This window comes from Wyeomyia smithii, chromosome 2, assembly GCF_029784165.1.
Source record: "Wyeomyia smithii strain HCP4-BCI-WySm-NY-G18 chromosome 2, ASM2978416v1, whole genome shotgun sequence".
Lineage (NCBI taxonomy): Eukaryota > Metazoa > Arthropoda > Insecta > Diptera > Culicidae > Wyeomyia > Wyeomyia smithii.
In genome coordinates, this window is record NC_073695.1 from 208,429,052 (window position 1) to 208,451,848 (window position 22,797).

At 40.5% G+C, this 22,797-nt stretch overlaps 3 protein-coding genes across 4 annotated transcripts; 1 reads left to right on the forward strand and 2 right to left on the reverse strand.

Moving 5' to 3' along the window:
- The first annotated feature begins 3,443 nt into the window (after window positions 1-3,443).
- LOC129720374 (odorant receptor 63a-like) lies at window positions 3,444-7,445 on the forward strand. The gene is made up of 5 exons (XM_055671836.1): window positions 3,444-3,853; window positions 6,495-6,854; window positions 6,920-7,019; window positions 7,081-7,329; window positions 7,392-7,445. Exons 1-5 carry the CDS (start codon window positions 3,444-3,446, stop codon window positions 7,443-7,445), a joined length of 1,173 nt encoding a protein of 390 aa, XP_055527811.1.
- A 7,295-nt stretch (window positions 7,446-14,740) lies between these two features.
- LOC129721561 (uncharacterized) lies at window positions 14,741-17,737 on the reverse strand. Of its 2 annotated transcripts, none has more exons than XM_055674277.1 (5): window positions 17,525-17,737; window positions 17,056-17,470; window positions 15,492-17,001; window positions 14,984-15,161; window positions 14,741-14,909 (listed from the first exon to the last, which is right to left on the reverse strand). In XM_055674277.1, coding segments are annotated over exons 1-5 (2,178 nt in total). In that variant the 5' UTR covers window positions 17,526-17,737; the 3' UTR covers window positions 14,741-14,835. The 2 variants fall into 2 exon arrangements, with proteins under 2 accessions (XP_055530252.1, XP_055530249.1); XM_055674274.1 differs by having other exon boundaries at window positions 14,741-14,918.
- A 3,080-nt stretch (window positions 17,738-20,817) lies between these two features.
- LOC129722077 (zinc finger protein 277) lies at window positions 20,818-22,355 on the reverse strand. Its single transcript, XM_055675309.1, has one exon. It carries the CDS (start codon window positions 22,245-22,247, stop codon window positions 20,901-20,903), a length of 1,347 nt encoding a protein of 448 aa, XP_055531284.1. The 5' UTR covers window positions 22,248-22,355; the 3' UTR covers window positions 20,818-20,900.
- Window positions 22,356-22,797: the final 442 nt, after the last annotated feature.

The following is a 22,797-nucleotide window of genomic DNA, read 5'->3' on the forward strand; positions in this document are numbered from 1 at the left end:
CAAGTTGAATTTGATTCTATCTAATCCAGGCGCGTTATTGTTACAGGACAGGAGGGCAACTGAAAGTTCTGCCATCGTAAAAGGTGATTCTATCGCGTCGTGGCCCGGAGACGCATCGCGAACAATATTTTGCTCAGGAACAGAGTCCGGACATACTTTCCTGGCAAAATCAAATATCCACCTACTTGAAGACTCCTCGCTTTCGTTGACCGTTACGCGATTCCGCATTCTTCGGGCTGTGTTCCAAAGAGTGCTCATCGATGTCTCCCTCGACGTCTCGTTCACGAACCGACGCCAATATCCACGTTTCTTTGCTTTAGCCAAGCTTTTAAGCTTGGTATCAAGCTCCGAATACCGTAAATAGTCGCCAGGTATACCTCCCGTCTGGTAGGCCTTAAACGCGTCGGATCTTTGCGTGTAGACATCGGAGCACTCTTGGTCCCACCACGGAGTGGGAGGCCGTTCTTTGATCGTTACGCCGGGATATTTCTTCGTTTGGGCTTGCAACGCGGCGTCGAGAATCAAGCCCGCGAGGAGGTTGTATTCTTCAAGTGGTGAATGATGTTGAATCGACTCGACCGCTTTTGAAATCATTTCCTCGTATAACTTCCAATCGACATTTCGTGTGAGGTCATACGGAATGTCAATTGGTCGCATGCGAGTTGACCCGTTAGTAATTGAAATAAGAATAGGCAGATGGTCGCTACCGTGAGGATCGAGGATTACCTTCCATGTGCAATCCAACCGTAGCGACGTCGAACATAAGGATAGATCCAAAGCGCTTGGGCGCGCTGGAGGTTTCGGGATACGTGTCATTTCACCGTTGTTTAAAATAGTCATGTCGAAGTCATCGCAAAGGTTATAGATTAAAGAGGAGCGGTTATCATTGTATGGGGAACCCCAAGCCACGCCATGAGAGTTGAAGTCTCCCAAAATCAAACGTGGCGAGGGAAGAAGTTCTATTAAATCAAAGAGCAGCCGTTGCCCAACCTGTGCTCTGGGGGGAATATATATTGAGGCAATACAAAGCTCTTTACCTTGTATTGTCATTTGACATGCGACAACTTCGATGCCTGGAATCGAGGGGAGGTTAATACGATAGAAAGAATAGCACTTTTTAATCCCTAAAAGTACTCCTCCATATGGGGTGTCTCGATCAAGGCGAATAATATTAAAATCATGGAAGTTGAGATCAATATTTGAAGTAAGCCAAGTTTCACAAAGGGAAAATGCATCGCATTTGTTTTTATTTATCAAAACTTTAAACGAATCAATTTTTGGTAAAATACTTCTACAATTCCACTGTAAGACAGAGATAGAATCCTTCATATACGCAGTTGAATTAGGCATCGAAGGATACAATCGCTGCAAGGAGAGGCCATTGGGCAGTCAACTGCTTCAAAAATGATCTAACTGTTGGGAGGAATGCTGTAAGAAAAATTTTAATTGGATCGGGTACATTGAAAGTTTCAAAAATCCAGTCCACAATGTCAGAAAATTTCACTAATCCAGAGTTTGTTTCATCAACTGGGAGTGTAAAAGGAGCAACTGGGGTTTTAGATGTTCCTGGCAGTGCTGGGAACTCCTTCTGGGACTTTAAATTTGCCAGCCCAGGAGGAGTTTGCTTCGGTTTTTCCGCAGCACTGTTTGGTTTGTTTGTAACCTTCATTTCACTTTGAGAAATCTTAGGACCTTTTCTGGGAAGTTTAGGAGAGGAAACACTTTTCCTCTTTCTAGACTCCCCAGGATTGGCGTAAGATGCTCCCGCTGGTGAATCGTCAGAATCGGTTTCCTCAGAGGGCAACAGATCGAAGGGGTTCGAAGTAACGGGAGAAGTGGTAACGGTCTTCTTCAGCATGTCAGCGTAGGAACGCTTTGAACGCTCTTTGAGAGACCGTTTTATTTTATCCCTGCGCTGCATGTACACCGCACATGTCGAGAGCTCATGCAGATTTTCTCCGCAGTGAATACACTTTTCAGCGTTAACACTGCAAGAATCTTCCGCATGAGACTCCCCACACTTGCCACAACGTGCCTTATTGCAGCAGTAGGCGGCTGTATGGCCTAACTGCTTGCAATTCAGGCAGTTCATGACGCGGGGCACGTAGAGCCTCACAGGGAGACGAACCCGGTGGATCGAGACGTGGCTTGGTAGTGCAGACCCGGCGAACGTAACTCGAAACGAGTCTGACGGAGTGTATACTGTTTTGCCACCGATGATCGATGCTGACCGCAATTGCTTGCAGTCGAGCACCTTTACTTCGGGACACGTTTTGTTCTTAAAGCACCCTTTGGCACTTTGCAGTATACACTCGACGGACAGACTCGAATCGGTTATGACACCGTCGATCTCCACGTCTCGTGCGGGTATGTAAACGCGATACTCGCGTGTGAAGAGCTCAGAGCAAGCTATATCGTTGGCCTCTTTCAGGTTACCGACCACGACACGGAGCTTGTTAGGCCGGACCTTGGAAATTTCGGTCACGCCCTTGTACTCCTTCGTCAGGTCTTTAGAAATCTGCAAGAGGTTCAACTTTTTCGATTTCGGTCCTGCCTTTGGCCGAAAATAAACAGTATAGCTGCCCTGGGCTCCGTCTGGGTAAAGCCTGGGGCGAGGGGGGACTGAAGAATGAACAGGGGAGGGGGTAACAGAAGGGTCAGGGTCAGAGGGGTTCGGGGATGGTGGCGCGGGAGGCGAGGGATCTACATCCATCGCGCTATGTTTAGCGCACTAGCGCTGACAAGAACACGTACCTTTTTATTTCTCCCTTCCAGTAAGGTTGGTTGTCCGATCGTTCGAAGTAGCAGCCGTTACAGCCAGCAGCACCAATACAGCAGCACCAAACAGCCACCAGCAGCGAGCCAGGTGTGAGATCACTCCACACAGCGATACGACTCGCTGACACTGATGGCTTCTTCTTTTTCCTCGTTTGTGTCTCGTCCACTGCTGTAGCACAATCCAGCCAGCAGCCAAATCGGCTTACACACCAGCTGGCAGTCACGATGCGAAACAGTTGCACAAAGGAACGACCTTGAACCCGGATTTATTTCACTCGACCAGGCAAACAATGCCAACACTTGTTCACACGTCTTTTGTTTTATACTCTATCGGACCGATCACCAAACACGTCCAGTACTGATGCGTGTTCGGCACAGAATGAATGCACGCCTGTTTGTCTGTGGTACTTGTCTAGAGAAGCAAGTTGATCAATATGATGGCCTATCGACTTGGTTCGAATAAACCAACAATTCAATGAAAATAACCCCCGTAATTGCATAACTTAAATAGATTGGACACGTGGGTTATAAAGTTGCGACACGTGGGTAATCAAATAAACCGACATTTCCCCACATATCTAGATACCTGCCACAAATTTTCGCTTTTAAACCCCAGGAAAAGAATTTTCGAGCTCAATTCATACTTGTGATTAATAACGACAATCATGGGTTGGGGGCTGAAAATAAGGAACATTGTGAGTGCAAAAACACCAAACTTTCATCGGACTTATGCGGTGTTTCATATTTTTATGGTTATTTGTGGTTTGGACTTTTTCGATGACGATTTCATGGTTGGAACGTTCAACACACTCCGCTTTCTGGGACCGCTGGGAAGCATTGCAATTGCTTATTACATGTGCATTGCTCATATTATACGCTACATTGATGACACAGATTCACTAATTCTCAGCTTAGCAGCGTTTATCTCAGGAACAGAATTAGTTCTGAAGATCACCGGAATGGTTTTAAACCGTGCGAAAGGCGCTCGACTCATTGCTACGGCTTTAAATGATAAAAGTTATGAAGATGGACCAATGGAAAGATTCATTTTTCTGAAATATCATAAGATGTGCAGGTAAATGGAATTTGTATTGTATTGTATTGTATGCAGAGCCGGATTTACGATTGTGGGGGCCCGGGGCCCAGTTTACAGTGGGGGCCCCAGAATAAAACAAACCCGTTTTTTTATCGTACGAGTTAAAAACACTTATTTCTCATTGAAAAGATACCAAAAATTTGCTAGAAATTTTTCTTACGAGTTTTTTTTTGCAGAGAACTTATTGATTGAATAATCAACATTCAGCTCCTTCAGAATATTGTACTCTCAACTTAACAATGCTAAGTTTGACAGCCTTTCACTCTTCATAGTCGTACGCAACCTATTTTCAATCAGTTTCATCTTCGATAAAGACCTTTCTCCAGTTGCGTTCCAGATCATAAGGCTCAAATAAATAAATGTATGCAACTGCTCGAAATCCGGAATTTTTTTCTTGATATCTGAAAAATAAAAACCTACCGCAATTCGAATAAATGCGATCCGCAAGCAAAAATTTGCACACAATTTGAGAAAGACTGCGCAAATATAAGGCTACGCTGGCAATAATCTACAGAACCTAGGAAAAAACTAGGGGTAAGCGGGGTAAGACCGCCCTTAAGCAATTCGGTTTATAGAAAAAAAAGTTGCGGCTGCAATTTCATTTTTTTTCGCTAAGAGGTTCTTCTATTCAATACCCGCATTTAACAAATAAGAACTGAAATATTTTTGTTTATTTTCCAGTTTTTTTTTCAATTTTTAAAAATTCATTGAAAATGTGCAGATCTTTTTCATGCGGGGTAAGCCCGCCCACCAGCGGGGTAAGTTCGCCCACCATTTTTTGAGGATAAACAATATTTTTAGGGTCGAAACGGTTGATTTTTTCGGTATAGTGTCTCTGACAAAGTTGTGGATGGTATTTTTTTTCTTTTTAAATAAAATATACACTGTGAAAAATCTGAAAAAAAAATTTCTAAGTTTCAACTTATTTTGTTTTCTGATTATTCAAGTTCAGATCAATGTTTAGGTAACTTTTTTGGTTTTCAAAATAAATAGATTTTTCAGAATTGGGGGTTTTCAAGATATTGAATTCATAATATACCTATCTTTAAGCTAAAAATTAAAACTCATTAAACCTGTCTGTATGATTCTTTTGAAGACTTATTATGTATAGAAAAATACTAATAATTATTCTTTCGTTTATTTATATTTTCAATTTTCTATGTTTTTTTTGAAGAACAAAATTATCAACGACTCTATACACCAAACAAACCGTCAAAAAAAAAATTCTTCACAAAAATTTAGCTATTAATATTTCTATTACTCCATGATCCAACAACCATAAAATTTTAGCTTACCTTTTGTAGATTTTACAGGCAAAAACATATTTTTTCAAATAAATTTGAAAAAAAAAAATATATTTTTAATTCTATTTTTATATCTTTTCTTTAAATTTTTTTATAGTGTGTATTTTTTCGGAAGTAAAAAACTACTATTTTCAATTCTGCCGGGGACGTCATATCAATCAAACAAACCGTCATGGCTCTAAAATTATTTTGGTTCATTAACACCATTTTCACACAGGTTTACTTTTTTTAAAAATAAGTCTTGTTAAAATATATTACTAGAAAAGCTTCAACCAAATCGAAAATGGTCGATTAACATCGATGTCTTATGTGGCTTGAAGTTGCTTTACTGATCCTGTAAATATTCCCTTTGTAGTGTCGAGGCATTTGTGTCTTGAAGTAAAACAACAAGCAGTTGGATACGTGGCGGTTTCACCCCTTGTATAGTGGGCGACTTTACCCCCAGTGGAACATTTTCATATTTGACCGAAAAAGTAGTCAAAATTACAAGATTACTCACGGCCTTCGATATTCCCGGAAGAAGATAGATTCAGGCAAGCGATTAAACGTATATTCACGAACAAAACAATAGATTTTTAGACTGAAAAACCTTAAGTCCCGTTGCCGCAAAACAATAGCGCATTGACTGGTTGCCAGCTGAAAGGTTGTTTTTGATTATTTCTGCGACCGTTCGCGCACTATCAAAACAGAAAAACGTGCAAAATGTTATGTAATTATACTGTGATAGACACGTTAATGAAATTTTTCAATTATTTTATAACTTGGTAGTAAAACTACAGTGGGCGGTCTTACCCCGCAGGGCGGTCTTACCCTGTTTACCCCTACACACTTCTGCAGGTCAATAAAATCTGCACACGGACTCTGAAAATCTGCATTTTGCAACGCAAATCTAGTATCCCTGATTCGGATAGGTAAACTTATTTTCGGAATCAACAGCAATGTATTAAAAAAACTTGTGGATTATCTTCTTTCCTGCTTGATTTCCCATGCGCGCTGGTTCGATTCAAATGGTGTGTTAATGTGTGTCATTCCAAGAGAATCGAAGGTGAAATCTTATGGATGTGGTTGTGATATTGGCGCTCGCGAAAAAATAACACTGAAGGAAAGTTTCAGATTGAAATGGTCTGTTCAAATTTTCTTACTGTAAATTGAACTTTTGATTGAATCTCATTTTTGATAGAGAAAAGAACTTTTTCTCGTGTTGTGGAGGCCCCAAAAATGTGGGGGCCCGGGGCCCGGGCCCCCTGGGCCCCTCCTTAAATCCGGCTCTGATTGTATGTAATTCATAAAAGTTAACTTTACTATCAACTTTGCAGGAAACTCATGCTAATCACACTGTTTTCGTATCCTGCTACGGCCCTAATGATGTTGTCTTATCCTGTCATTGCTGGAAAATTGGATGAATACATGCTACCCATCGGTTATTCAATCCCGCACATAAGTCATAAACAACAGCCCTGGTACTCTATAAACTATTTCATGATCTCTGTTCAGACAATTTGGCTTGCACTAGCATTCATGGGTTTGGACGGTCCTTTTTATATTTATCTCTGCTATTCTACGTGCAAGCTCGAGATTCTTAAAAATTACGTTGATCAAATTGGTGAATCTGATGATATTGAAGAACAACGAAATCTAATGCGAAAAATTATTGGCATTCACGCAGACATACTAAGGTAATTTATGTATAATACGTAACGGTAGCACATCTTGAAAGATTATTGTTTGTAACCACTCGTAGATTCCTAAAAGAATGTTCAAACTTCTTTCGTGACATCTATTTAGCTCAAGTGTTATGTTCAATTGCGCACATTTGTATGTCACTTTTTCATGTACAACTTGTAAGTATCTATCAGTATTGTCCACCAACAAGTACTGGGTTAAAAATAATTGCGGCTTTAGAAATTCAAAAATAGCTCTTACGGCATGCTGGTTACGAACGTGGTCAAGATGTGGATTTTCTGTTACTGTGGAGAACTCGTTGTTACCAAGTCTAACCAACTTTCGACAGCAATGTACAACAATCGTTGGTATAGACTTTGGCGCAACCAGGATCTTAAAGCGATTCAGTTCATTCTGGCAAACACACAAACGGCGGCTGGTTTCTCAGTTGGAGGATTTGGAATATTATCATACGAAACATTCACCGTGGTACAGTAACATATGCGTAATAACGACAAACTAACAATAAATGTTCATTTTATCACATTTAGATTATGAAAACTGCGTATAGCTGCAATGCGTTTCTTCACAATGTGATGAAATGATGAGATTGCCATTATCTACAGTAGTCAAAAAATGTAGTAAATTTAGAACCCACTATAGGTTTTGTATGGTCCTTTGTAATGATCTACATAAAACCTTGTCATGATCAATTCGTGGGTTCCAATTCATGCGTGTGTTACCCGTATTGCTGGAGTCTAATTTAATTGAAAATCCAACGAAAATCGACTCACAGCTTGGATAGAGGCTTGTAGTTGAAAGAAATTTTTCTTCTCTCATCAGCAATTCACTTGCTTGCAACCAACATTAATAATACATATTTGTGTGAAATTGCCCACTAATTGCTGCACAGGCCGAAAGGTCTGTAGAGATTTTTCGTCAGGCCTCCTTTTACTTGTTTACTCAAAAGTAATTTGTAATTGAGTAGTTGTAGTGCGACAATATATTTTTAACTGCTTCCTCAATTTGCTAGTGTTGTTTTATATCCGAACCTGCATTCCTTTATGTAGTTGTCTTTTTATTCTTCTTATCTCGATAGTACTGTAGTACTATCGAGAAAGCAAGAATAAATTTTGGGACATTCGTGCCACGTGGTCGACCCACTCGTATTTTCTCAATTAGCTGATATCCGCGTGTTGGTATGCTTGGGACACCTAAAGGCTCATGCACCCATGCTCTAATTTTCCGCCAAGTTTTGAACGCAGGATACTACGCTCGAAGGCTCGAGCTGGTCTGCCTTTTTTATCGACCAACCCTCATGGACGTAGAGTACCACCGGGAGAACCAACGTCCTGTAGATTATGGTAGAGTTAATGATAAGTCCAGTTCACGCTGCTTCCCTCTTTAAAGGCATGATATATCGCCCTTCCTGGAAACCATAGTTCTTTTTCTTCTTCTTCTTCTTCTTCTTAAATGGCCGTACGTCCTTAAACCCGGCCTGCATAACGTAGTTCCGCCAATTTACTATCAAGAACCATTTTCACCAGGTTGTCGTCCACCGCAGTCTCCCGATTTTCGCCTTTTGAACGATGAGTGGTTCTCCCAGCAGCTGATGCAACTCGTGGTTCATCTGCCTCCGCCATGATCCGTCTTTCATCTGCACTCCACCACAGATGATACGCAGCACCTTCCGTTCGAAAACCCCAAGGCACGTTGGTCCTCCACGAGCATGGTTCAGGTTTCATGGCCGTAGAGGACTACCGGTCTGATCAGTGTTTTTTTTTATTCTCGCTTATTTTCCGTCGGTCTAGTTCCGCCACTGTTGTGGCCAATCACCGACGCCCAGGGAGGCGACTCCACACCCAGGACCCTAACTCACGACCCGTTTATCAACGGACCGGCGCCAACGGCTTTACTTCCTCATGCGATGGAAGGCGTGATCCCAGAGATTTTTCGCCTCAGAAAATCTCCCGGTGTCGGCTAGGATTGAATCTAGACCAGTTGGGTTGGTTGTGAGTGGATCACGCCACCTCACAACCATCGACACCTATGTCGGCGGTGGGATTCGAACCCAGGCGTCGAGCGTGGTTGGCGGAGACGTTACCAACCACACTAGGCCCCCGCGTTGATCAGTGTTTTGAAGATGGTTAACTTCGTGCGGCGGCTGTATAAAGTAGGAACGATTTCCTGCCATAAGGCGTCAACGAATCATTCAGCTGATGCCGTTGTCAGCAGTCACAAGTGAACCCAGGTACACGAACTCGTCTACCACCTCGATTTCATCACCGCTAATATAAATTCGTTGTGTCTGAAACCTCTTCCTCTCATCTACTTAGTCTTCGTTGCATTTGTGGTTATTTCAATTCGTCCGGCTTCAGCCTTCAGTCTGATTTACGTCTCCGTCATCTTTTCAAAGGTTCGTGCTACAATATCAATGTCATCGGCGAAGCCACAGAGCTGAACAGACCTTCTAAATATCGTGCCACTCGTGTCGATACCAGCCCTACGTATCATACCTTCCAAGGCGATGTTGAATAGCAAGCACGATAATCCATCACCTTGCCGTAACCCTCTTCAAGATTTGAAGGGACTCGAGAGGGTCCGCGAAACTCGAATTACGCACATCACCCGATCTATCGTCGACTTAACCAACCGTGTCAGTTTATCCGGCGAACCGTAATCGTGCATACTCTATCATAGCTGATCTCGATCGATTGTTTCGTATGCCGATTTTAAATCGAGTAACAAATTATGTGTGGGCACATTATATTCACGGAACTTCTGTAGGACCTGTCGTACCGCAAATATTTAATCCGTGGTGGTTGCCCTACGAATTCCCTCGCAAACGGTGATAGTCGACGGCACAGAATTTGAAAGAGTACCTTGTAGGCGGCGTTCAGCAGCGTGATTACACGGCAGTTGCACCAATCCAACTTGTCGCCTTTTTTGAAGATGGGGCACACTGTACCTTTCATCCACTCCTCCGGTACTATCTCTTCCCAAATCTTGGCAATGACCCAGTGTAGCGTCTTAGCCAGTGTTTCACCACCGTGTTTTAACAGCTCACTAGGGAGCTGGTCAGCTCCAGCGGCTTTGTTGTTTTTCAGCCGGCCGATCTCCTTTTTAACCTCGTGAAGGTCAGGGCTGGAGTTCTGTCGTCACCTGCGCGTACACCGAGATCTACTACCACTCCGTCGTTGTCCTCTGCTACATCGCCATTAAGGTGCTCATCGTAGTACTGCTTACACCTTTCAATCACCTCACACTTGTTCGTGAGAAGGTTGCCATCCAGGTACCTACGCATGTCGGCTTGTAGCACATAGCCTTTGCGGGAACTGTTAAGCTTCTCGTAAAACTTTCATGTGTCATTCGCACGGTACACCGCCCTTAATTCTCACGGTATCTCAATCTTCCTGCTGGCGCTTCTTCTTCCGTAAGACCGAGTTTTGCCTGTTCCGTGCGCGTCAGTAGCGCCCCACGTTCGCCCTCGTTTGGTGGTGCAGAATTCTCGCTCGAGCTGCATTCTTCTCTTCCACTAACTATTAGCACTCTTCGTCGAACCAGTCGTTTCTCCTGCTTGGAGCCATTGTACCAAGTGCCGCTAGGGGAGGGGGAGCTCCGTAGCCGCAAGGTTACAGAGTCCGCTCTGGTAAGCGGGTGGTCGTGGGTTCGAATCTAGTAGAATCAGGCCATTTGGTTGTCAAAGGACTCTAAGCATGGCACATAGGGTTATTTGAGGGCAAATGTTGGAAAAAATTGCAAAAATCGAATTTATAATTAAACCCCCATAGTCAACACCCAACACTACTAAACTCATAGGTAGTGGGGGTACCACATGACAACTGCTTTGTTTTAATTTGTTTTGTTTTTGGTTCACGATAGCTGTGAATCTGTCAACCAAAAGCTAGAGACAATTTCGATACATAATTTATTGATTTTTCCGATGTCATTTTTAAATATTGATGATTATAGCCTACCTATAACAAATATGGATAGTCAAATGAAGGGTATGCCGTAAGTTTTGAACATTTTATATGAATGGTTTGGTGTCTTATTGGGTAGATATAAATCATTGACCATTTTTGAAATTTTGCCTTCCGAATTAAGTTTCAAAGTTGTTTTTTTCAATGTTCTGGACATTTCTGGGCACAAACAAAGTCATTTTCTAGTAGATATGAGTTTCCTGAAACACGTCCAGAAAAAAAAGTTGCGCATGTTTGCGCATTTATGATATATCTAGACTTTATTCCCGGCAGTATATGGATCATTCCATACAAAGTAACCATAAAACAGAACAAACTTGGCATCGACCGTCACAGATTTTGCTCAAAGTTGTGGGTATTTTTCATCTGGGGTCATTTTGTAAAAATCCCGATTTTGGTGTCGATTGAAATTCTTTCCGCTCTGTGGGACCCCTTCTTTGTTACAAAATGACACATTTTTTATTCAAAACTTTTTTTTTCTTTTTCTTACAATTTGTAAACGTAAGACATCCAAAGAATACTGATAGGTGATTTTTAAATAAAATTAAAAAACATCATAAAACAGTCATATTTATTTGGAATTGTCTGTTAACATTTTACTCTACTGAACATGCTTCATTAATATTGCAGTTTCTCAAAAACTAAAGCAAATGAAGAGTTGGTATCAAAGAATAAACTGCAGAGCGGTCAATTTGATTAAACCTTATGATCCTATTAAAAACAATAATGTTAATCATCAATCATCAATCAATCAATCATATTATATATATTAATCATATTATATTGTGTGAAAAAACATCAAAATACGATTCAAACAGCACCCCAGACATATTTGCTTCCAAAATGTTATTTTTAACATATACTTGAATACGCAAAGATTGTATCTGGTAGGAAACTTTCTCACCTTCCAAATAAAAGCAATAAATGGCTCTATATGGTATACAATTAAAGCGAGAGCCACTCTAGAGGAAAGGTATTTGATAAATTCAAAACTCGAATAATTTTGAGTAGATTACGCTAGATCATATACCCAAAGAAGTTTTTCCATCATATGTGGCTCTAGCAGTCGCTGAAATATTCTCAACAACAAACCTACCACATTGTATAAGAAAAGTTATTTATCACTTCTACGTAGATATAATTCATGCTTCAATTATTTTATTAGTTTTAAAGACAAAATAACTGCTGTATATAAATATTTCAGCGAAATTATGAATGGAAATAATTTTTTCCAACTTTTCTCCTCAAATACCCCTATGTGCATGGGTTTATTCTCAGGCTCCCCACCACGTACCCTTCATTCAATCTGGATTCTACAGTACCCCTGTTGACTCTCCTCCTAACAAAAATAAGTCCCTATTATAATAAAACTGGTGTGAGTAACATATGAAAGTTCTCTCCAGGGAATTGTAACTAGGCGATATTGTTAGGATATTGTTGGTAGAGTAGAGCAGTAAGCTTGAAACGGAAAGGTAATTACACACAAGCACTGATATGAATGATAAGCGTATCACTTATTTCAATAGTGTTACTGCTAATAATATAAAGTGCGGAGTACAAAAAACACCTGGGCAATATCACAATAGATCTAAGCTCTGGTCGCAGTGATGAGTCCACACAGAAAAAAAGTGCCGCTACAGCAGTAGCAGTTGTAAGTCAGGTGATCTCCAGGTGGCTTTATGGGGAAGAAGGTACTTCTGACTACCATACCGCGGGAGGCTGCAAAGTTCACATATCGTTGGTCATTATCATTTGATGCGGCGTGCAGGTTATTCGGCCCGATCACCGATCTGTACATTGCCTCTTCCTTCGTGTGGGCAGTGCACGTTGATGATGCTGTAGTTGAAGAACCGGCCCTTAATTCTCAACTTACACATCCTCGCACTAATCGCATCCTACGCTCATCCTAACTACTACTATAAGGCCCGTCCCAAGCTCGTTGGTGATGCCACATCATTCCCGTTGATAGTTACCGTATTGCCTAGTCGTGTCCTGTCGTGCTCGGATCCGCCCACTTTGTTTCAGACGTGTTAATTTTTAATCCGATCCTAGCTGCTTCACGTTTCTGTCGGGTATACTATGGTCTGCCACCGTCTCAAATTTTCTGTCGACGATATCCACGTCATCAGCAAACCAGATAAATTGACCTGCTCTATTGAAAGTCGTGCTCCGCATGTTAAAACCCGCCCGTCCCCGTGGTTCTGTGGTCAGCAATGTCGGTCGGCTTGTTCTCCCACACGGTTGTGATATCGGGTTCGATTCCCGATCTGGTCGAGGAACTTTTCGAGCTGAAAATTTCCTCGACTCAGCACTGGGGCACGGTGTACCATTGTACTTATCGATAACGAATTCTCTCAACTAATCTAGTTGATCGAGACCGCATTAGACCCCAGGCTAGCGTGCGATATTGTATTGTATCATAGCACCCTGCAGCACGACGTTAAACATTAGGTAGGAAAGACCATAACCTTGTCGAAGACCTCTGTGGGACTCGAAGATGTCCGACGTTCCACCTGAAATTCTCACACAACACTCCACATTCTCCATCGTAGCCTTAATGTGCTTCCACGAAAAGCCGTTTTCGTCAAGAATTTTTCATAGCTTTTGTCGTATGCGGCTTTAAAATCGACGAAAGATGGTGTGTAGGGACTCTAAATTCGCAGCAGCGAAGGATCTGCGGCAGTGTAAAGATTGGGTCAGTCGTAGACCGTCCTTCCACGAAACCGACCTGGCAGCTTCCTACAAATCTGCTGGTTAATGATGACAGGCGTTAAAAGATGACCTGGGAGAACACTTTGTAGGCGGCATTTAGGACTGTGATCGCTCGATAGTTCTCGTAGTCTATTTTATCGCCCTTCTTGCAGATGGGGCAGATAACCCCTTCTATCCACTACTCCGGTAGCTGTTCTATCTCCTAGATCTCGACGATCAGTCGATGCAGTGAGCTGGCCAATTTTTCGGAGCCTATTTTTATAAGTTCCGCTCCGATGCTGGCCTTTTCGGCAGATTTGTTGTTCTTGAGCTGCCGGATCGCATCCTTAACTTCGCTTATTGTTGGGGGTGGCACATCTTCGTCGTTCGTTGCCACGCCTCTTCCGCTCCTGTTGTGGTCTCCTGTTGCACGCCGTTAGGTGTTCCTGCTTCCACCTTTTGAAACAGTATGTCAGACCCTTATAAGCAGAATTGAGGAGTGTTATGCTTCGATAATTACTGCAATCGAGTCGGTGGCCCTTCTTATAAACTAGACAAATGAGTCCGTTATACCAGTCCGCTAGCTCCATCCTCCTCTAGCTTCTTTTCTGTTTTTGCAAACTGCTCTATCATTTTTACCGTTCAACAGCACCTCGAAATGTTGTTTCCAACGCATGGCCACCAACGTCTCATCGGTTATCAGGTTCCTTTCACTGTTAGGGATTGGTATAGTCCGGTTACTGATTCTGTTTACCGCTTTATAAAAATTTCTCGTGACATTCTCGTGTCTGAAGAAGCATACCACGTGTTGCTTGTTGCTCCTGAGATCGTGCCCAACACCTCTCGTATCTTTTTTTTTACGTTACGCCTTTTATACCATCGTTCATAGTCTGTTCACTCTCACTCTCATTCTCAGAATATAAAGTATTCAGTTTTAAAAGACTTCCATCGTTTTAGATTAATACATAGTTATTTATTGACATTTTTCTTAAATTGGCAAAACATGTCTGCGTAGACAAAGCTACATTTCCTTATATTAGAACAAACAAAAAGATAGCGTATTGTAGTAAAAAGCCTATCCACTAAGTTTAATTTTGCTGTAACAAAGACTGACAAACAAAAAAGTCTTGCCAAAGTGAGAAAAATCGATTCAACTTCCTTTTTTTCTTTTTTGCGAACTTTCCGAAACCGCGGATGTATCTTTCAACAACAAAAAAATCAACAAATAACTATTGGAATTTATGTACGAAAAAAAGCAGCCCTTGCAAATGTACTGTCGCTGCCAATTCACAGCATGGGAGCCAACTTTCGCTTACACCAACTATCCAAAAAACACGTAATGCGGGAGAAGATCATCATCATCGTCATCGCCATCGTAGAATTGCTGGTACATATCTAGAAGATCTTGAAAAGTTATGTTTGAGGCTACATTTTGATAACGTTATCCATTCGATGTATGCGTTTCTCACCTAGCTCAGAATCATAATCCAAGCCCCACAGATGTTCCTCATTATCGTAGCCCATGAAATCTTCGTCGTCGTCGTCCACATCGTCGTACATATCATCAACATCCAACTCATCGAAAAATCCGTCTGTGTAATCGAACGATATTTCTAATAGGTGCCGATTGTTATGAATAAGGTTGTTCTATAAACAAAGATGAACGTAAAAGTTGAATGAAATGAAAGGCATTTTTTTCAGTTTAAATTCCTTCAGTTCTAATTCCTCCGGATATGTTTAATGAAAATATGAAAATAAGTCAAACTAACTATAATAGTCTAAAAACAATTAGCTACGCAATCTGAGTGAATTAATAAACCTAATTTTTAAAGAACTAAATATATTAGAACAAGAAGCAAATGAATTTACAACAAAAGTATGTTGTTTACATCCGCATTTAGCCCAAATTTACAGTTTTCTATCCTAATAAGACGTTTAGCATAAGCGAACAGAGGCAGAGTTTTTGGTTTTACTTACATCGTTTATCACCGGACAAATTGAAGTTTGTCCGACCATCATCTTCAGCCTTCGACCGTCTCTTTTGAAAGCAGCAACCGACCGAGCCGCTTGCACTTTTAGTATATCAATAGCTGAAAATATGAGCGCCTCGCTAATCTGGCAATAGGAAATGTCTAAGAGCTTTAACCGGGGATTCATTTTGATGAACTCTAACAGCTGGTTATCGCTGACACCTGTGCAGCCGGCAATATGTAGTTCCACAAAATTACATTTAGCGCCCAGCTTGGCCAGATGCTGGTCTGTAAAGTCTAATCTATAGTTTAACTTCAACTCAGCCAGCTGTGTTAGACCACAGAGAAGATCGTAGTCAACTACAGTGAATGTGCCGTCTGACAAGTCCAAATGTTCTAATTGATTAAACTCAACCAAGTTTTGCAAAATCCGATCTATCGGTCGACTTGTTCTATTGAATCTGAGCTGTAATTTTTTAAGCTTAGGCAAACTGGCAAGCAGTACCATGCTGGCAGGTTCTACATTATCATAAGAATTGTTGCACACCAGATGGGATAGCTCCGTCATATTGTTTACAATCGATTTAATGGCTTCTGATGTCAGTCGGCTACAATAGTTGATATTTAAATATTCCAGTGTCTTATTTTTAGCAGCAAACGCTGAAAATGGCTTTCCTTGGATATTTTGGCAGCTGTCTAAATTGATGTATTTGAGATTTTTTACTCCCTTCAAACAATTGCCAGTAATTTCACTGTTTAACGATAAATCCAAACGCTGCAAGTTCTTAGCGCGGCTCAAATTGGGTTCAATACTATCACTGATTCCACAATTGATTAAACTCAATCCTTCCAAATTTTTGAACACCGCTTCTAGATTATTCAGTGTAATGGAATTTAGCGTAAAATCGCGTATTTCCAACTCCGTCAAATTTGAACAACATCGAGGAATCAACTTTAAAACTCTTAACCCTGGTCGCAAGAATCTTTTCTGCGAAATCGACAAGGAACGCATGAATGCTCCCACTTCCGTAAGCACTGTTTTAGCGTCTAACATTGTGAGAAAAGCTTTGTCCGTTAATGCATGATCAAAATCGAATACTTTGTACCGCTTATAAATGTCATGCACAACACTGCCAAAGCGATCACATGTTTTCTCCAATGAAATTAAATCCATTATTTCAAGTTGGTCAAAAATTAGCATGAGGCAATCATCATCCAACTGTAGGATGTTGAACGTCTCGGGTTCTACTTCTTCGTTGGCGATTTCCTCGGTATCATCGTTTGTTGTATCGGCTGGTTTCTTGGAATCAAGGGTTTCGCTGGTACTTGCAATATTGGAGCTCGTAGAAGAAACAGCCTTTATCGAAGCATTCCTATCATTGTCACTGTCATTTGTTCGTTTTTTTTCATCGCAGCCCATATCACACTGTAGTTTTTTCTGATACGCATCCTGGTGCCAACTATCAGCCTTTGCTATAAAGCATAAACTTGCCAGTTTGTTTTTGTTTTTCAAGCACCTGAAAATGTACAGATTATTGACCGTTGCTTTCACATTTTAATAACTGAATTACCTAGCGGCTTCTTCACATGTTTCAAAAGAAATGAACCCATAGGTGTGTTCTGGACTACTTTCAGTTGTTGGTCCTCTTCGGCCAGGTAACTTTTTCCTGCGCTCGGGCTTTCTTTGGAAATTATCATGAAGCCTAACAGACTTTACTGTTCCGAATCGAGAAAACATTTCCTCTACCATTTCTTGCCTGTATAAACAATCATCCTGAAAATTAAACTTGAAACTGGCATATACGGTATTGACATCGATTCCGTCCTCTGTTTTTAGGATGTTTGAATCCGCACGGTTTGAGCGAAAACGCGCCTTCCCAGTGGCTTTAATGGGTAGATCGATTTCGCTATCGCTGTCACTGGCGGAACATAATGGATTTGAATAATTATTCGGACAAAACCGTCGATTCCAATTGTCTCTGCTCACTGAACAAAAAAAGACTTATAATCGAAGTTTGTGAAAATGAACCACTCACTCACTTCTGCCGTATTACTCCAAACAAAGCAATATGCTTCCGGTAAGACGAGATAGCAATAGAAATTTTACACAAGTATTTTACTTTACACAACACTATAGGTACTGAAAAATGATATACGCGTATTTTATTTCGAGATAAGCTAACGCGAAACAAACTAGTCAAATAATTTACTCTGCTGCTCTGTGAGGTTTGGAGCTTGACGGCTTTGGCGAATAATTTGCGACAGAGATGCCAGATGCTTCAAAAATTTTTTACAACTACTCGACAACCGGGAAAATCTGCTTGAAATTCACAGAAAATCCAGGGTTATGCTACAAACATCAAATATGATATAACAGTCGCGTTACCAACTTTTGTTGGCCCTGAAACAAGTAAAACAGATTTCAAGGGTGTTCCCTTCCCTTCCTTCGCTTTCGGCGGTTTCCTCCTCTTCCTTCACTTTCGCAAGTAAAAAAACAACCCAATCGTCAGAGCCAATAGCGGTGCCACAGACAAACAGACGTACCACGAGATTTATTACCATGGGTCAAAATAACGGTCATTTTAAATGAGTTTCAGTCATGCGGAATATTCCCGCCGCAGCGGTGGTGGCGCTGATGTGCCTTTTCCTTTGAACTCAGTTGACAGTATTCGAGCACCGTGCCACCAAAATCAGCAGAAAAGCTGAAAGTTTATCTTTTGCGGAATATGTCCAGTAGGTGTCGCACAAGTTAGTCGGAACCACAATTTCCTTAGAATTTTGTATGCAGTGGTACGTCTGTTTGTCTGTGGCGGTACCACTGACACTGCAAGGCACCTCAAGGCACAACAAAAAGTGACCGTTATGACTATTAAATTGTGATAATTTTGGTAACACCTCATTCATAAGACATACGTAACACTCAGGAAGAAATCTTCCAAAAAAGTTGGTACAAAATGAACTACTCGAAAGTACCAACCTCTGTGAAAAAAACCTCTGTTTGAGTAGTTTATGGAGGTTGTCCTGCGCAGCCCTGCATTTGTCTCGTTCCCACTCGAAAAATGCAGCATTGATTTTGTAAACAACTTTTTGACAGTATCGTGAGGGATTTTGTTGAGGGCTCGAGTAAAGCCGCTACGAAGAAAATTCATTCCGTTCATTTTCGTCGAGCAGTTCATACTGATGTTGGTACCGGGTGATGTGGGGCAAAGAGTACCAAAAAAAATCGCCAGTGTTACGTATGTCTAAGTATGAGGTATACAGACAATTTTCCAGCGGAATCCAACCACAGATAATAATTTCGAGAGAATTCAGTAGTTTTCTTTCAAAAGACAAACTATAAGTAAGTTTTGGTAAGTAAGCAAATTTTTCATTTTGAGGATTAAATCACATACATAAGACATACGTAACACTCAGGAAGAAATCTTCCAAAAAAGTTGGTACAAAATGAACTACTCGAATGGTACCACACCCTGAATAAAATCACTGTTTGAGTTGTTTTTGAAGGCAGTGTACCTGCGCAGCCTTGCATTTGTCTCGTTCCTACTCGAAAAATGCTGTAACGTAAAATTTACCGGGAAAAGTAGCTGATTCTCATCCACCTTCTTTTCACGTAACTTTTGCCGATTTCTTGAAAGCCGTGCATGTGTTAGTGTGTTAGTGTCAACTTCAGTGTCAATCGTCTACGTGTTGGTCAGGTAATTGTAACCTGATTTTCACGTACCTTGTTACGTTATATTTAGGTGAAACCATAAACAGAACGCATAAACCCCACATGATTTTCACGTACTTTTTACGTGTTATGCAGAAGGAATCTACGTAAATTTTAAGTAAATAGTGTCTAGTCTATTATATATATAAGCGCATATAAGAAATATAATTTATTTTAAAATACTAAAAAATAATTACTTGTTTAAAATCGAGATTCCGACACGAAAAAACAGGAATGACCGGAAAGATGTCGACCGTTCAACCGGCAGGAGGTGTTCCGCTCGAAAATGACCGTTGACCATTCCAATCGTCCGGAAAGAATTCACCAACTGAAAATTTGAAAAATGTATATGTTTCTATTATTCTGGCTACTTACATTGCGTGTTTTCCAATATAAAACTAGCTGAAGCAGCTTAGGAGTTCCTTGGACGCCATATTGACTTTTTTGCATACTAAAAATTCACGTAAATTCCGTTGTCGGAAACGTCAAACCACAGTCGCACTAACACTAACAAAGTCAAAACACACAAATACCAACGCACTCAAAATATTTACATTATAAATTGACCGATTTACGTGAATTGACAGTGATTCGTATGTGAAATTTAGGTGAAAGTTACTAATGTCACGTAAAATGGCAGATTTTCTGAAGGTCAGTCACTTACCTCATTTTTCAGGTGGATTTTACGTGCCTATTTTTTAGAGTGTAAATAACTTTTTGACAGTTCCTTATGGGATTTTCTTTAGAGCTCGATAAGGCCGAGAAAAAGAAAATTCATTTGGTTCATTATTTATCGAGCAGTTCGACAGGGCGAGGTACGGAGTACTATGGGGCAACATGTACCAGAAAAAAAACGCCAGTGTTACGTATGTCTTATGTATGTGTGGATACCTTCTATTGAATTAATCTGCAACTACTCAAAATTGCCTTCCTGCACGGAACGACCCGTTGAGTTAAATCGATATGAAAATGGGTACTTTTCGTTTTCCGTGTACGCGTGCGAAATTTTTTTGAATCACGGATAGATTTTTTCAGATTTCGAGCACATTTTTCCGGTTTTTCGAACAGTTGCAAACATTTTTCAAAAACATCTGGCATCTCTGCTATAGTGTTGTTTATCATCAGAACACAGAACCGACTGAAAAATCGTATTTTATTTACTGAAAATGGGAGACGCATATCGGAAATACTACTCTGAGCCGGATGAAATTGTCGATTGGTGTCGGGAAGCAAATGGTGTTATTCAAGACATTTCTCGTCACGTTAAAGATGCTCATGTATCAAGCCTGCATTTACCAACAAATTCTGAAGCATTTATTAATCTTTTGACTCTGGAAAATATTACAATTTGTATCAAACTTAATCACGAAGGACTACAGATTGTTGGTGATAAGTTCGATAATACAGATAAGGAAAACCCCCTCAATGTGCGTTATGAAACACCATATTCGTTACTTTCATCCCTTAGCCCGGCATATGTTGAATCATTCGGAAAATGCTTGGTAGAAGCATTAAGTTCAAATCTGCAGAATAGATTAACAGATCAAGAGACTAACGATGAAAATAATGGAGAAAAACAAGATTAGTTCTATAATGCATTCATCAATAACAACAAAACTTAATCTAGAATTAAATAGAATTTATTTATATTATAAAGCTGTATTTTTATAAGCAACAAAAATCTTCATTAGTACCAGTTTTGCCTTTCTACGTTAGCTTGAAATTTTCCATGGATAATGACTCTGCTTCAGTGCTAACATTTGCAGAAACCTTTTCAGAAAAGACCACCAAGTTGTCATCAGATTGTTCTGGATCGGCATCTTCTAAGTTACATAGAAATTGGTCATCTTCATAGGTTGGAAAAAAGAATTCGGGTTGATCCCAATATTGTTGTTCTCCAATACCAAAATGCAACTGCTTCTCTAAGTGGTCCTGCAATTGGTCTTTACTGGTGAATTCCTCTCTGCAGATAACGCATCGTAAAATGTGCATTTGTCTCCGGATATAATTCACAATTTTGACACGTTGATAAAAGCTTAAACCAGCAACTTGGAGGTCGAAGTCGAAGTTATGCATTGATTTCATGTGTGTTTTTAGTTCCTCCACTCTTGACTTTGCGATTGAACAGAATAGACACGTTGTTTGTTGCTCCTCACCGTACCAATCTGACCAGTCTGAGTCCGAGTCATCTGAATGAAATGGCGAGATCTCTGGTCCATGTTTGTTTTCCACCTTTGCGGAAGCATGTTTTTTTAATTCGGGTCCTTTTTTTAGTCGATCGTTCCGGTAGTTGATAAGGAAAAACCGATCGTATAATTTGTTATACGGATTTATGCGTTTATGGCCTTTCTTACGCATATGTTCCTTGAGAGTTGGCCTATCTTTGAACACTTTTTCGCAAAAAAGGCATATTAACTTATCCATTTTATCCTGTACAGTTTCCACCAATTCATCGACAAACACCAGATTCTCTGCTTTGCCTAGCTGAAGAAAATGTTTTGCGTACAGATGCTCTAAATAAGCAGCTCTAGTTTTCATTTCAGATTCTTTGCAGTATAAGCATTTACGATTAAAACTTTGATTTGTACGTTCAAATTGATGCCGCTCCAATACCATTTTCATAACGTCCCGCTTTATCGATTCTCTCAGGTCGTAATCAAGCGGTTCAATATTGCTCAAGAGAAAGTACTTTTCGTTGCATGCGGGTGTACCATCGGGAAGTTGATTCATCAGCATAGCTGAGCAGAACTTTTCCAAAGGATGGTTTTGAAACTTTTCTTTCCAAAATTTGTTGTAACTGGCTAAGCAGTCGATGTCCTCTACGTCCCCAATCACCAATCGATGGATCATGTACAGGTGAACCAGGTACTGGTCTTTAGTGTCTCCATTGGTGAAATCGTATATGTTATCACACAGCATGCAAGCCACTCTAGAATAATCCACCAATCGGGTTGCCGGAGGATGGTTCTCCTGGTCATCCTTGAAGTTGAGTGGACCAATGACCGTAGATTCTGCTGCAGTATTTGATGAGATCACCGCGTCATTCAATGACATTATTTTATTCTAATTTCACTATTTAAGCAATGCTATAACTAAAAATATATCTTCAATTCTAACCATAACACAATATGACCGTAGCACGACTTATGTCAAAACATCGTTGGCGGCATTTGTAAATTACGAAACGCTGAGTTGTAAAGTGCCGAAAGCGAATAGACTGTGGGTAGGAGGAACACACTATAAAAAAATGTCACGATTACTTCAAGTGTTTTTGCACTTGATTCAATTCGTCACATCACACTGCAAGTTGAAGTGATTTAGTGTTGATTTCTAGAAGATTACAACACTTTCCAATGAAATGATCTTGCGTTGAAAACTGGTTAATGGAAATCACCATCGTATTATAATGAATATCTCTTGTATTATCACCACTGTTTAAATCAATTGAATTACAACTACAATTCCAATTGACAAACGTCAAAATCACAAAGCGTAACAAAAAAACGATGACGATGACGAACGGCGCAAGCAGCACTTTCACCCAGAGATCAAAAATTTATATAAGCGTAAGTTTTATTGAATCTTTTAAAATAGAATAACAATA

Bases quoted from the DNA above. Each gene is read 5' to 3' on its own strand.
- LOC129720374 (XM_055671836.1), top strand. From the start codon at position 3,444: ATGGGTTGGGGGCTGAAAATAAGGAACATTGTGAGTGCAAAAACACCA. The intron at 6,855-6,919 runs GTAATTTATGTA...AACCACTCGTAG, and splicing joins ATTCACGCAGACATACTAAG to ATTCCTAAAAGAATGTTCAA. The intron at 7,330-7,391 runs GTACAGTAACAT...TATCACATTTAG, and splicing joins CATACGAAACATTCACCGTG to ATTATGAAAACTGCGTATAG.
- LOC129721561 (XM_055674274.1), bottom strand. The intron at 17,002-17,055 runs GTAATTCAGTTA...GTACATTTTCAG, and splicing joins ACATGTGAAGAAGCCGCTAG to GTGCTTGAAAAACAAAAACA. The intron at 15,162-15,491 runs GTAAGTAAAACC...CTTTGTTTATAG, and splicing joins TTTGTCCGGTGATAAACGAT to AACAACCTTATTCATAACAA.
- LOC129722077 (XM_055675309.1), bottom strand. From the start codon at position 22,247: ATGTCATTGAATGACGCGGTGATCTCATCAAATACTGCAGCAGAATCT.